Below are 13,091 nucleotides of genomic sequence, written 5' to 3' on the forward strand. Positions count from 1 at the left end.
CAGTGGTTTTCAGCATATTCATAAAGTTGTGCAACCATCACCACTATCTAATTTTAGAACATTCTGACACACACCCCCAACTAAAATCCGGTACCCATTAGCACTCCTCTGTCCAACAGCCCCTGGCCACCACTAATCTACTGTCTCTATAGATTTGACTATTGTGCATTTCATGTATATCGGATCATAAAATATGTGGTCTTTTGTGTCTGGCTTTTATACAGTATATTCTCAAGGCCCATCCAAGCTGTAACATGTATCAGTACCTCATTTACTTTTCAAAAGCCTAAAAGTTCACACTTTTTACCTCAAATAGGATTTTACTTCTAAGAACTTAAGCTATGGAAATAACCAGAAATATACAAAAGGACCTATGTATAAGTGTACATTACAGTGCTATTTAATAGGAAAAAAATACAATATAGGGACTGCTTAAACTTATACATTCAAATAAGATGGAATACTATGCAACATTAATAAGCAAGACTTTGAAGGATATCATAAGAAAAGCTCATTATTAAGTGAAGAAAGTAGGTTAAAAACTAAAACCCAGTTGGTGGGAATGACACCAGTTAATATATATTATTAGGTATCTTTGGGTAATAGGAATATAGATGGTTTAAACTTCCTACTTAAAAATTTTCTTCAATAACTTGACCAAAAAAGCAATTAATCTTTAATAACATTTTTCTACTGGAAGAAAAAACAACTTTCAGAATATTGCAATGTGAACAGAAATACACTCAGAGTTAAATGCAGAGTCCCTAATGTTTTTTAATTATTGATATATATGAAAGTAAGAAGAGTCAATTAATAAGTTATTTTTAAAAGTGAAAAGCAGAAAAGACAATAAATATAAACACAGAAACTGAATTAGGTAATAAAAAATGAATTGTTGAATAACCTAAGAACCAGTTCTCTCTTTTTGAGAACCAGTTCTCTTAAAAGCAAAAAGAAAAAATGGGACCCAATCAAACCTAAACCTACAAGTTTTTTCACAGCAAAGAAAATCATAAACAAAATGAAAAGACAACCTACAGACTAGAAGAAAATATCTGCAAATGATACAACTGACAGGGGCTTAATCTCCAAAATACACAAACAGCTCATACAACTCAGTGACAAAAAACAAGCAACCCAACTGAAAAATGGTTAGAAGACCTAAATTGACATTTCTCCCAGAAGACATACAGATGTTCAACAGGGACACTAAAAGATGCTCAAAATCACTAATTACTAGAGAAATGCAAATCAAAACTACAATAAGGTACTACCTCACACCGGTCAGAATGCCCAGCATCTAAGGGTCTACAAATGATAAATGCTGGAGAGGCTGTGGAGAAAAGAGAACTGCTGGGAGCAGTGGAAACTGATGCGGCCACTATGGCGAACATTATGAAGGTTCCTTAAAAACTGAAAGTAGTTTCCATACGATCCGGCAATCCCACTACTGGGTATCAATCTGAAAAGACTAAAAAACTGTAATTTGAAAAGAAACATGCACCCCAATGTACGAAGCAGCACTATTTACAATAGCCAAGACAAAGAAGTAAACTAAATGTCCAACAGATGAATGGATAAAGAAGTTGAGGTGTTCCATTCCATAACAATGGAGTATTACTTGGCCAAAAAAATTGGAATAATGCCATTTGCAGCAACGTGGATGGACCTAGAGATTATCATGTAAGTGAAGTCAGAAAGAGAAAAACAAGTATAGTGTGATATTGCTTATATGTAGAATCTAAAATACGACATAAATGAACATACCTACTAAACAGAAACAGACTCACATACATGGAGACCAGACTTGTGGTTGCCAAGGGGCGGGCGTGGTGGAAGAGGGATGGATTAGGAGTTGGGATTAGCAGATGCAAACTATTATATATAAAATGAATAAACAGCAAGGTCCTATTATATAGCACAGGAAACTACATTCAATATCCTGTAATAAACCATAATGTAAAAGAATATGAAAAACATATATATCTATGTATAACTGAATCACTCTGCTGTACAGAATAATTATAAATCAACTTTATTCAAATACAATCCTTTTCAAAGTGAATAATGACAAAAAAAACAAAAGCTGAGCAAGTAAAATGAGAAGTGCGAAAGGGAGCAACATAATGTTGTAAAGCAATTATCCTTCAAATAAAAATAAATTGAAAAAAAAAAAGAAATGTGAAAGGGGACTCAACCAGAGACATATGTTTAAAGTGCAAATACATATTACTAAATTAAAAGGTGTGGAGTAAGTGGGAAAGTAAATAACAAAAATGGACTAAAGAAGTTAAAAAGTTCCTATGATCAAAAATAAACCTTTTAGGTTTATTCAGAGTCTTATTATCTCCCTGAAAACTAAGTTCTCTCAAATTTTCAAGAAATTCTAAAACCATAAAAATGTTCCAGAGCACAAAAAATCATGGAAAGTTACTAAATGAATTACTTGCACTCTGAAATCAAAACACAACAAAGGATACCTCCTACCCAAAGAATTAAGCACTCACATGCTTTCATAAAATTCTAAATCCAAAATTAGGTTGTACTATTCAACATTATCAGGAACAATTTACTATTAAGAACTGTACAAAGCGGCTTCCCTGGTGCTCCCAATGCAGGGGCCCGGGTTCAATCCTTGGTCAAGGAATTAGATCCCACATGCCACAGCTAAGACCCAGCACAGCTAAAAAAAAAAAACAAGAAAAACCTCAAAGAAGTGTACAAATACTCAAACCCAAACTGATCATCTATAATAAATTATTGTTTAAAACATTCCAGTGAAATTCAACACCTATTCCTATTAAACACTCTAAAAGCCACAAATCAAAGAATAATTCATTTACATAGTTTAAAACGTCTCTCCCCAGCCAGTAAGTAAACAATAGACCAAATAAAATAAGGACTAAAATAAAAGAGGCCATCAGGCAAGTCTGACTAGTTCAATAAGCCACAAAAGAAAACCAAGAGCAGTTAATTACACCAAAATAAAATAAGTAGAAGTTTAAATGGAGGAAGGAATATCCCATTTGGAGCAATAACTTAATCAATCCATAAACAAATAAATAAAATAAAACCTGAAAGTAGCTGAAACTAACATTAACTCAAAATGTTGGATCTAAACACGAAGAAAATTATCCACCTTGACTGAGTTACAAAAGAATTTTTAAAAATTGGAAAGGAAAAAAAAAAAAGAAAAAATTGGGAAGCATACTGTATTTCTAGATAAAATTACTTAGTAACATGAAGAAAAATATTGTAAAATACTCTATTCCTGTTATTAATATTAGAGTCATACCTTACACAGTAGGTTCTAAAGTCATCCCCTGAAGCCAAAATTGTAAAGTCATACAAGAAATGCTGTATAGACATTAAAAAATATGATGAACATTTAAAGCAATCAACACGGGAAGTGATCACCATAAATTGTCAAGAGAAAAAAAAATCAAACAGCTGTTTCATCAAAAGGATCACTGTCATCTCATGCTATATGCTGCTCAAGAGATAGACATTTAGACGTAAAGATAATCACTCTAACGTGAGCAGCTGGGCTGCTGAGGTCACATGATTTTATGCATTTAGAACTTTTGCACAAAGTACAACATAATTTCTATACATGGGGGTGGTAGAGTTAAGTTTTAAAAAGAAAACAGGTATACTAAAATATTAACATTCTATTTTGAGGTGGCTAAATTACAGTTATTTTCTAATTGCTTCCACATTCTTTTCTGTATTTCCAAATTTTCTACAACGATCATGAAAAACAGTTCTCTGTGTACAACTGTTAAAGAAATATCAACATTCTATTTTGAGGTGGCTAAATTACGGTTATTTTCTAATTGCTTCCACATTCTTTCCTGTGTTCCCAAATTTTCTACAGCAATCCTGAAAAATGAATCTCCGTGTAAAACAGTTACAGAAACGCAAACTGCAACGTGTTTAAACAATTCGTTGGGACCCTCTCGTTCTTTTGTGCTTACATGTGCCAAATTCTCGGTTTTTCTCCAGCCTCTGTACAATTTTGAACCTTGAACTCAAAATTTATCAGGAACTGCTCCAAGCAGAGGGCAAAGGATGAAAAGTCTGAACTGCTCACACACACCCGTTCAAATTAAACAGGAAAACCACACGTGGCAGAGGAATCGAGAGGGGTGTCGTCCACAGACTCACCGTGAAGCTGTTGTTGACGTTCTTAGTGCTGGATTCAGCCACGCTGGCGTCGGTCAGGTCCACCTCATCAAATATGATCGACTGGAAAAACACAGGGGCCACAGTCAGAGGGGGCGAAGGCACGCCCGGCCCCGGACTGCCCACCGCTCTCCCTCGACCCCAGCCAAGCGTGTGAGAGCTACATGGACCCCGAGTGACCTCACCCGACCCACTGCTAACAGCGTGCAGGGCTCACGGGGAAGCTCAAGACCTTTTCTAAGTCCAGGGAGCTCCCTAGTGACCTGCGCCAGTTAAGTCAGAAACACGTCCTCCCACGAGTCCACCCCACACCAGGGTCCAGGGTGGAGGTCCTCTGTCCCTTCGGCTTTACTTTCTCCACCATGGCGCTTGGGGAGAAAGGTATTGGCTAAAATGAACGATTCTAGGGGAGGACAGACTGACCCAAACAGAAGGGACCCAGCCATGAAAGAAAACAAAGGCGCACGGCAGAGACAATCTGGTCCCGGAGAGAAAGAAGGGTCTAGAAGCAGGCCTGGGACACCCCCTCCCCACTCACCTCTCCCCGCCAAGTCCCCCTGTCACAGCCCCCCAGCTCCCGTTAACCTTACTGTCCCCTCTGGAGGAAACACTAGCAACTCAGAAAAGACTCAGCCTTTTAAGTAACTCCCCCCCGCCCCTTAAACTAAAATAACTATACGAGTCTTTTTTTTTAATGAAGGATGTGGTCAGAATCCTTTCTAAACAAGTTACTCGGTACAGTTTCAAATTTTAATTTACTAACTCACTAGGGATACATCTCAAAATACTAACTACTCAGATTCCAGTTTTTTTATTAATACTAAAATATTAGCATCTGAACACAAAGACTGGTGTTCAGAACACCAAAAACTAGGTTTGTAGACACACTAGTATCTGAAGTGTGCCACACCACAGTCGCCTAAGCCAGGCAGTGATTCAGGGGCTCTCAACAGCTCCTCTTCTGTCACTGGCGTCTGCCTGGTGATTCCAGCTATAAATCTTACAAAGATGACACATGGGAGGAAGGACCATGGCTAGAAAGCCCAGAGACAGCTTCTGTTCACACACCAAAAAGCCCAACACACTTTAAGCATATTTTTAGTTAGCTTCACAAGTATATATACTTGTCTCCAAAGTCATCAAGTTGCACACATTAAGTTTCTATACAGTGTTTATAAAAGTGTTTTGAAAAAAGAGAAAAAAGGTCTTCCCTGGTGGTACAGTGGGTAAGAAGTTACCTGCCAATATGGGGGACATGGGTTCCACCCCTGGTCTGGGAAGGTTGCACATGCCACGGAGCGACTAAGCCCACGGACCACAAATACCGAGCCCATATGCCACGACTAATGAAGCCGAGGGCCTAGAGCCTGTGCTCTGCAACGAGAGAAGCCCCACAACGAGAAGCCAAAGAAGCGCAATGAAGAGAAGCCCCCACTCACTGCCATCAGGAAAAGGCCCGCAAAGCAACAAAGACCCAGTGCGGCCAAATACAAAAAACAATAATAATCAATTTTTTAATGATAAAAAATATAGAAAACTTAGAGGAAAAAAATAGATATTTAGGCCAAAATAAGAGGGTTTTTAAGCCAGTGATCCTCAATCTTTCCAAAAGAACAATGGCTACTTGTAACATGGTTGCTTCTGTGACCTTTCCCTCCCCGTACCTCCCCACTGGTGACATATGACATTAAAGAAAAAGAAAATGAATTAGAAAAATCAATGTTCACAAGACATAAGACCCAGCACCCCAGAGGCTTACAAAACGCGCTCAGAATATCAGATCTAGAATCAAAGGTCTTTCCCCAGGGAGGACCCGGAGCCCAGCGTTCCCTGCAGCTTCTCGGGAGGTCTCCTCTTGCCAAGTGTCCTCCACTGAGTCTCACCTTGGCAGTCTTTGCATAGTACAGCGTCCGCCCTCGAAGCTTGAAGTATCTTCGTTTTGATCGTTGGAATGAATTGTTCTGTTTGGTCAGCATCCCCTCTTTGATGACGGTCTGGAAGCACAGAAAGGGATTCATGAGTGTGTATTTTCACGGCACCGCACACTTATCCACTGACAGCCCAGAGCATCTGTGTGTCTCTAATGGGCCGACGGCCTAACAGAAGAACTATTTCTCATCCTCTGCGCAAACCCCGACCTATGGACAGGCTGAGTGGGCAGTGGGGACAGGATGACCCGATCCTCCAGGGGGCGATGGCCTGCCTGAGCGGCGGGGAGGCGGGGCCAGAGGCCCAGGTGTGCCCAGCACGTGCCCCGGGTGGGGGTCGGCGGAAGGGGGCGAGGGCACGCAGGACGACCATCAGGAGCCAGGCCCCTGTTCTCCAGCCTCAGCACTGGGTAGTTCTCGGCTGTTCTTGGCCCGGCCTCCGTGCTCTCTGGCCTCCTGCCATTTCTCAGGAGCCGGCTGCCAAAACTGTCGACGTAGGTTGCTACGGGGTTCGGCGCGGCCCAGGCCTGCCCCTCCTCGGCCCTCAGCCCTGATCATGGGCCGGGCGTGTGTGTCTACCCACGCTGCAACACAGAGAGGTGCCACCAGCAATATCACTGAGACTCCTCCACCCCCAAATCTGACCAGCCTGCCACCAAAGCACTAGTGCAGAGAGAAGCATGGGGTGAAGGGCAGTCCGCTCGGCTCGGCGCACACACCCAGAACGGGGCAGGGCCTCCCCGGAGCTGCATCCTGGACGCTGAGCCCAGAGCCGCACCACTTACAAGCCAAGCGCTCAGGGTCCTGCCTGGTCACCAGACGTGCTGGACCACTCGGAGCTGCCAACAGTCAAAACTAAGCAGCAAGGCACCCTGACACCGAAGCCAGGCTCCCAACGAGTGCTCTGCCCAGCATCTCCCTGTGCAACAGAGGCAGAACGCGCAGAAACGCTGCTCAAGGACAAGGACATTGGTCCAGAGAAGCTTCTCGTCGCATCACCTAACCCCATGCAGCTCTGCACTTTAGGTCACTTTTAAGTGGCTATACGAAGCACCTGGGCTCCTGTGGCCACTGAAGACGATGGAAGGCGAAACGAGACACAGAAACCCTACGTCACCCAAACACGTCAGAGGCGAGACCTGGTCACTGCTGTTTGTATGTCCCTCCGTCAGCCAGCTCCTAAAGGGGGAGGCAATGGAACCTGGGAGGCACTGCTGCTCCCCACTGGTGAATGCTGGAGACAGCGCCCCCACCCCGGGCACACGCACACACATACACACACCCCCTCACACCCCACCAGCGCCTGGCCGTGCACAGGTCCACCCGAGCGCCCCGCGCTCCCATGTCTAGCTGCTCCTCTCGATTCCCACCGCAGGACGTCCTCTCGGAGTCCCGGGGCAGGGGGGCTACACAGCTGGCTCGCGACCCCATGCTGGGTCCCTCAGGGCTGGCCCAGCAGTACAAACAGCAACCTCTCCAACGCCCCAGAGGATCAACTCTGGGGGAAAGCTAGTGAGGAACCGCTGCACTTATCCGGGGTGGGATCCCTCACTGTTGTCTCTGAGGAGGTCACCCACCGCTCTTTCAGGTTACTGAGGAGGAGAGACGAACACAGCATGACCCGACAATGCGGGAGAGACACGTGCTGGCCCATGGCGTAGAGAAAGCCTCCTGACCGAGGAGCTTCGGGCAGAAACCGGCCTGCGCTACGGGAGGACTGCCAGGTTGCATCCGAGGATTCTTTTCAGACCCAAGAGCACGCGTGGATGCTACTTCAACATGCTCTTCAAAGGCAGGCCGCTGCTTCCACGCCGCGCAGTGCAGACCCACGATGCCTGCACCACCCGCCCCACCAGGCAAGCCTCTGCTTGGGACCCCACAGCTCCTGCTCACGGACCCAGGCACCTCTCCTTGCCCCCAAACATCTTCCTTCCTTACCTCTGCAGGGGAAGCAATCGCCTCCATCGCTTTCCCAAATGCAAAAAGAAAAAGGAAAAAAATTCTAAAAGACAACAAAATCACAGGCCGAGACCCAGAAAAGTTAAAAGAAGTTCTTTTTAAAGGATAAATGCCGGAGTATTCTTCTTGCATCTCCCGCTACACATGCCACACATAAAAGAAAAGCAAAATTAAAACAAATACACTCCAACACACACACACACACACACACGCACATCTTTCAGAGAGCGGATGAGAGCTGCGATCTCGGGCTACCCAAGGAGAGCTGTCGTTCTATTTATAGAACAAGAGTGCTCAGAAAAAGACTCTGGTGGGTTTCAGCGGAAGGGCTGGGGAAAAGATAAAGACCAGTATTTCTTTGAAGCTTTCTCAGAAACTGCATTTCTTCTCACATTTGGTGCTCGTGAGGACTATAGATATGCTGCAGGATATTTTTAACACTCAGTCAAAAGCAATGAACTAAATAAAAGTGGTCAAGAAAAGCACACCCCTGACTAATCAGCTGTGCTTTGCATTTGGCAGCCGGTAAGTGGCACCCACAGGAAACGGCTCAGCTCACACGGCTCTGCACGCCCACCAGAGCAGAGGACCAGGAGTCCAAACCCAGACCCGAGAGGCCAGGCTCTAAGCATCACTTTGTCAAGTTCTCTGCACAAGCGACAGGGCCAGTTCTGTTCTTCAAGCTGTCCAGGGCATCTCCCTCACTCTCAGGGAAAGGAAGGACTGAGCTGCAGAACACACGGGTGCTGAGGATCTGAGCAGCCAGCAGAAAGGGAGCACTGGGCCCGGCTCCAAAGGGAGGACGCCAGTCCTGGCTAGACTCTGGGGGTGGGGGTGTGGGGGGTGGAGAACCCGGCAGGGTATTCAGCCTGTGCCAAAGCGTGGCCCTGGGTGCCACAGCCACCCGCTGACCCCTAGAGAGGTGCACAACCCACAGGCGAAGACAGCCCAGGCACCTGCCACAGGGAAGGCTCCAATCTGCAGTCATCCTGCTCAGGAGCCAGGAGCGGATAAGGCAGCTCTGGGAATGCCCTCCAAATGTACCAACCGGCAGGCGGAGACGGCGAAGGCAGGCCTACCTACGGGACTTGGTGTCCCCAATCCCAGGGAGTCGACCCCTCTGCAAAGGCAGTGGAACGCCTTCCCTCACCTCCCCTACACCCTCCCCAGACAAGCAGTGGCCACCGCTCCGCAGGCTCCAGGGACAGCTCAGACCCAGGGAGGACAGAGCACAGAGGGCACCAGGGAGGGAGCACTTGCCGCCAGGGAGGGTGGCCCAGAGCCGGTCTGAGCAGGCGGGGCAGAGGGGTCCACAGCCCGTGGAGGGCTGCAGACAGAGCCCGCGAGGGCTGGTAGCTGACCGGAGCCCCACCATCTCCCTGAGGGCACACCTGTCGGTCACAGGGGCCCCGGATCAGGGAGGTGGTTTCTCAGGCTGCAGAGTTTAGACGGACGGTCTTGGCCACCATGTGGAGGGCAGGAGTTGAGACTGAAACCAGGAGGCAGGCAGAATTTTCCCTCCAGACACTCTTACAGGATGGCAGCCTGTAAGTGAGGTGCATCTGGGAGGAAGGAGTCATGGTCACAGGCATGAGCGTGTTCAGAGGACGCACCACAGATGGGACGATGGGGGCGACCCCAGGGGTCTCCTGGAGGAGGACGTGCCTCGTCTTGGACACAGCGACTCTGAGGCCCGGGGAGGCTGGGGGAGCCGCGCTGAGGGCCGGCGGCGAACCGTGCGACGGGGGCATGTGAGAAGGTTCAGCGGAGATGCCTCTACGGTGTCCCTTTCGGGAACGGAGGGGAAGGAGAAAAGGCCCAGGGCACTGAGAGGCCCAGGACACCGACGTCAGGTGCAGGGAGGAGCTGGGGGTCCAAAAAGGAGGACAAGGAGGAAGTGGCACGAAGCCGAGGAGAGAAGGCACCCAGGGGGCCTCAGGGATGCCGGCTGAGGGGGGTGCAGGGGCCAGGAGGGGCTCGAGGCGGCAGCCACCAGGAGTCACCGAGGACCCACCGGGGCAGGCGCGGGACCCGACCGGGGGGACGCCAGGCCAAAGCACAGTGAAGGCCACCGGAAGGGAGGAAGCAAAGATGGCAGGCTGGTTTTTTGTTTTTTAATTTCCATATTTCTTAACTTTTTATGAGCATGGAATCATACTGTACATACCGTGCTTGAGCTTCCTATTCTTTCTGTAATCATGTGTTATCAACAGCGTTCCGTATTAGTAAATGCGTCTCTGTCTGCTACAGAGTTTTTCACAGTAGTGATGAGCGTAAATCATTCAACACACTCCCACTGCTCGAATGTTTAGAACGCTTCCTGCTCAGCACTGACAATAAGGCTTCAAAGACTTCTGCCGCAACTGGAGTATCTGCACAGGTCCTGAGCTACTCCTTAGAACCAAGAACCAGAAAGAGAACTTGGGGGTCAAAGCTCAGACGCTACAGGGTTGAAGGCATGACAGGTGACCACAGGCGGCGGGGGGCGGGGGGGACACTAGTTAGTGGACCAGCACAGGTCATCATCTAAGGGGAAGGATGCCACGGGCTCACACCTCACACACCACATGGAAATCAGCACAGAGTCAGTGCAGAAGGTGAAACTTGAAAAGCTTCAGTAGACAACACAGGACCATTTCTCTAGGACCTTAGGACTGGAAAAAAATTTCTCAAATAGGATTTTAAATACTAAACATAAACCATAAGGTCTCTAAAATCAACTTCATTCCCACCGAGAACTTCTTGGTCATGAGACACCTTACAAAGAAATGGAAGAGAGAAACCACATCAGGGAGAAGATACATAAAGTACACAGCCAGAGAGGACGTCCAGAATATTCTAAGCAGCCCTGCAAAAGGACAGCAAAGAGAGGCTACTAAACGGAAAAGCAGCAGAAAGCGTGAACCGTGGTGATGGTAAGTCGAATGATGACTAAATAAGATGCTAAACTGCAGGAGGTTGGACAGAAGAGACCCCAGGAGGGGGCACTGAGTGCCCTACCGTGGGGGGCGGGGTCACGCACACGTGTCACCACTTCCATCACAGCCTACATTTATGTGGTGTGCAAAGAGAAAGGGACAGACCAGGCTAACGAAAGGATGGAAGTGAGATCGCAAGCAGAGCTTTGCTGATGCTGTCAATGTGTTTTCAGTGTGTTCGCAGTTTCCTGACCACCCTGCCTGAGGCAGAGGGCTGCAAGCAGGCAAGCAAACAAAGGGTGAAGAGGATAAAATAAAAGAAGATAGGGCTGAAACACTAGCCACATGTTCACTTCAGCCTCTATCTGTCCTTCAACCTTCTTCATCCTTCCAAAAAAAATAATTACACAAACCTATGTTAGGCAACACCATCCAAAATTCAAAGTCCAAAAAAAAAAAAAGTGGGGATACTAGCATAAAAAGTTAATATGCAGAAGAACTATTAAAATGTTTCTGGGGACTTCTCTGGTGGCGCAGTGGACAGGAAACCTTCTGCCAGTGCAGGAGACATGGGTTCAACCTCTGGTCAGGAAGACTCCACGTGCCGCAGAGCGATGAAGCCACAACTCCCGAGCCCACGTGCCGCAGCCACTGACGCCCGCACGCCTAGCGTCTGTGCTCCACGACAAGAGAAGCCACCGCGAGGACGAGGAGCCCTCCTCACCGCAACTAGAGAAAGACCCAGCGCAGCCAAAACAGTTTTTTAAATTTGAAACGGCTTCCTTAGGACTTCCTTGGTGGTCCAGGGGCTAAGGACTCCGAGTTCCCAATGCAGGGGCCCTGGTTCAATCCCTGGTCAGGGAACTAGATACCACACGCTGCAACTAAGACCTACTGCAGTAAAATAAATAAATATTTTTAAAATAAATAAATAAGTGGCTTCCTTAAAAAAAAAAAAAAAAGTTTTTGGGACTTCCCTGTCGGTCCAGCGGTCAGGACTCTGCGTGCGTTCTCACTGCCGGGGCAACTGAGATTTCACAAGCCACACGGTCCAGCCAAAAACATAAATAAAAATAAAATAAAATGTTTCCATGAAGAAGCTAGTAAAATGTGTTACTTTAAATTTGCACATCACTTGAAATTTTCATGAGCATCTTTATATCTATTTGCCTTCTTAATAGAACAAACACTTAAGGTCTATGAGACAGACACTAATATTCTGAGTGACAAATAAGACTCCAGGTCACTAAGGGACTGAGTAATCTGTCCAAGGTTCAACAGCCAACGACAGACCATAAAAGAAATGTCAGGCCTCCTCACTCTAATCTCAAACCTTCTTCTAGGGTTTCAGTTCAGTTCAGTTCCATAATAAACAGGAAACAATCAGAAAATAATCTGTTCACAAAGCACAGGCATGAACAACATATCCAAACATATCCAATCACCTTTAAAACAACAGGTTATTTTAAATGCTTACTGAGTGAGTGCCCACCGAATCAACTACATACATGTAACACAAGCCATTTTTACCTTTTAATCCTCACACCAACTTTGGAGGCATGTAGTAATGTTCCCATATATTTTATAGACTACGAAACTGAGCGTCAGAGAAATTAAGCAACTCACTCAAGGCCACAAAATTAAGCAACTCACTCAAGGCCACGTGGCCGGTAAACAGAAGACCTGAAATTCAAACCCAGAGCCTAGGCAGCCTGGCCAAAAACATGCGTTGGCAAGTCTAGGACCCTCCATCACGAGGCTGTCTCCCACACCAGATCAGGACAGTCCCAAGGCTACGGCTGCCGCACTGCTCTTATTCACCTTCGTCACCCGGTTCCCCGCACTGAGGATCCTGAGGACACTTTCTGCAACACATCATAAAGGGCTAATATCCCGAATCTATAAAAAGGCCTTTAAAACTGAGAAAAAACTAACAACCTGATTGGAAAATAGGCAAAAAAATATGAACAGACACTTCACAAAAAAATAAAAATAAATTGAATAGCCCTCAGACACAAGAAAAGATGTTCACCCTAGCTCATAACAAGAGAAAAACAAAATGCAACTAAAATACTATTCTCACCATCAGACTGACAGAAAG

The 13,091-nt window shown here is 46.3% G+C and overlaps 1 protein-coding gene across 10 annotated transcripts in view; it reads right to left on the bottom strand.

Moving 5' to 3' along the window:
* Nucleotides 1-13,091, bottom strand: part of DGKD (diacylglycerol kinase delta) — a 109,505-nt gene that overhangs the window by 72,622 nt on the left and 23,792 nt on the right. For 9 of the 10 annotated variants that reach the window (XM_086377488.1, XM_086377495.1, XM_086377478.1 and 6 more), the window contains exons 2-3: nucleotides 6,069-6,179; nucleotides 4,168-4,248 (exon numbers count right to left, since the gene is read on the bottom strand). In XM_086377488.1, the coding sequence (XP_086233614.1) occupies nucleotides 4,168-4,248; nucleotides 6,069-6,179 (192 nt within the window). Of the gene's footprint in view, nucleotides 1-4,167; nucleotides 4,249-6,068; nucleotides 6,180-12,520; nucleotides 12,641-13,091 lie in introns of those variants that run through there. The other variant, XM_086377532.1, reaches the window with a different exon arrangement.

The sequence above is a fragment of the Bos grunniens genome, chromosome 3 (genome assembly GCF_055505025.1).
Source record: "Bos grunniens cultivar Pamir isolate PY7600 chromosome 3, Bosgru_T2T1.0, whole genome shotgun sequence".
Classification (NCBI taxonomy): domain Eukaryota; kingdom Metazoa; phylum Chordata; class Mammalia; order Artiodactyla; family Bovidae; genus Bos; species Bos grunniens.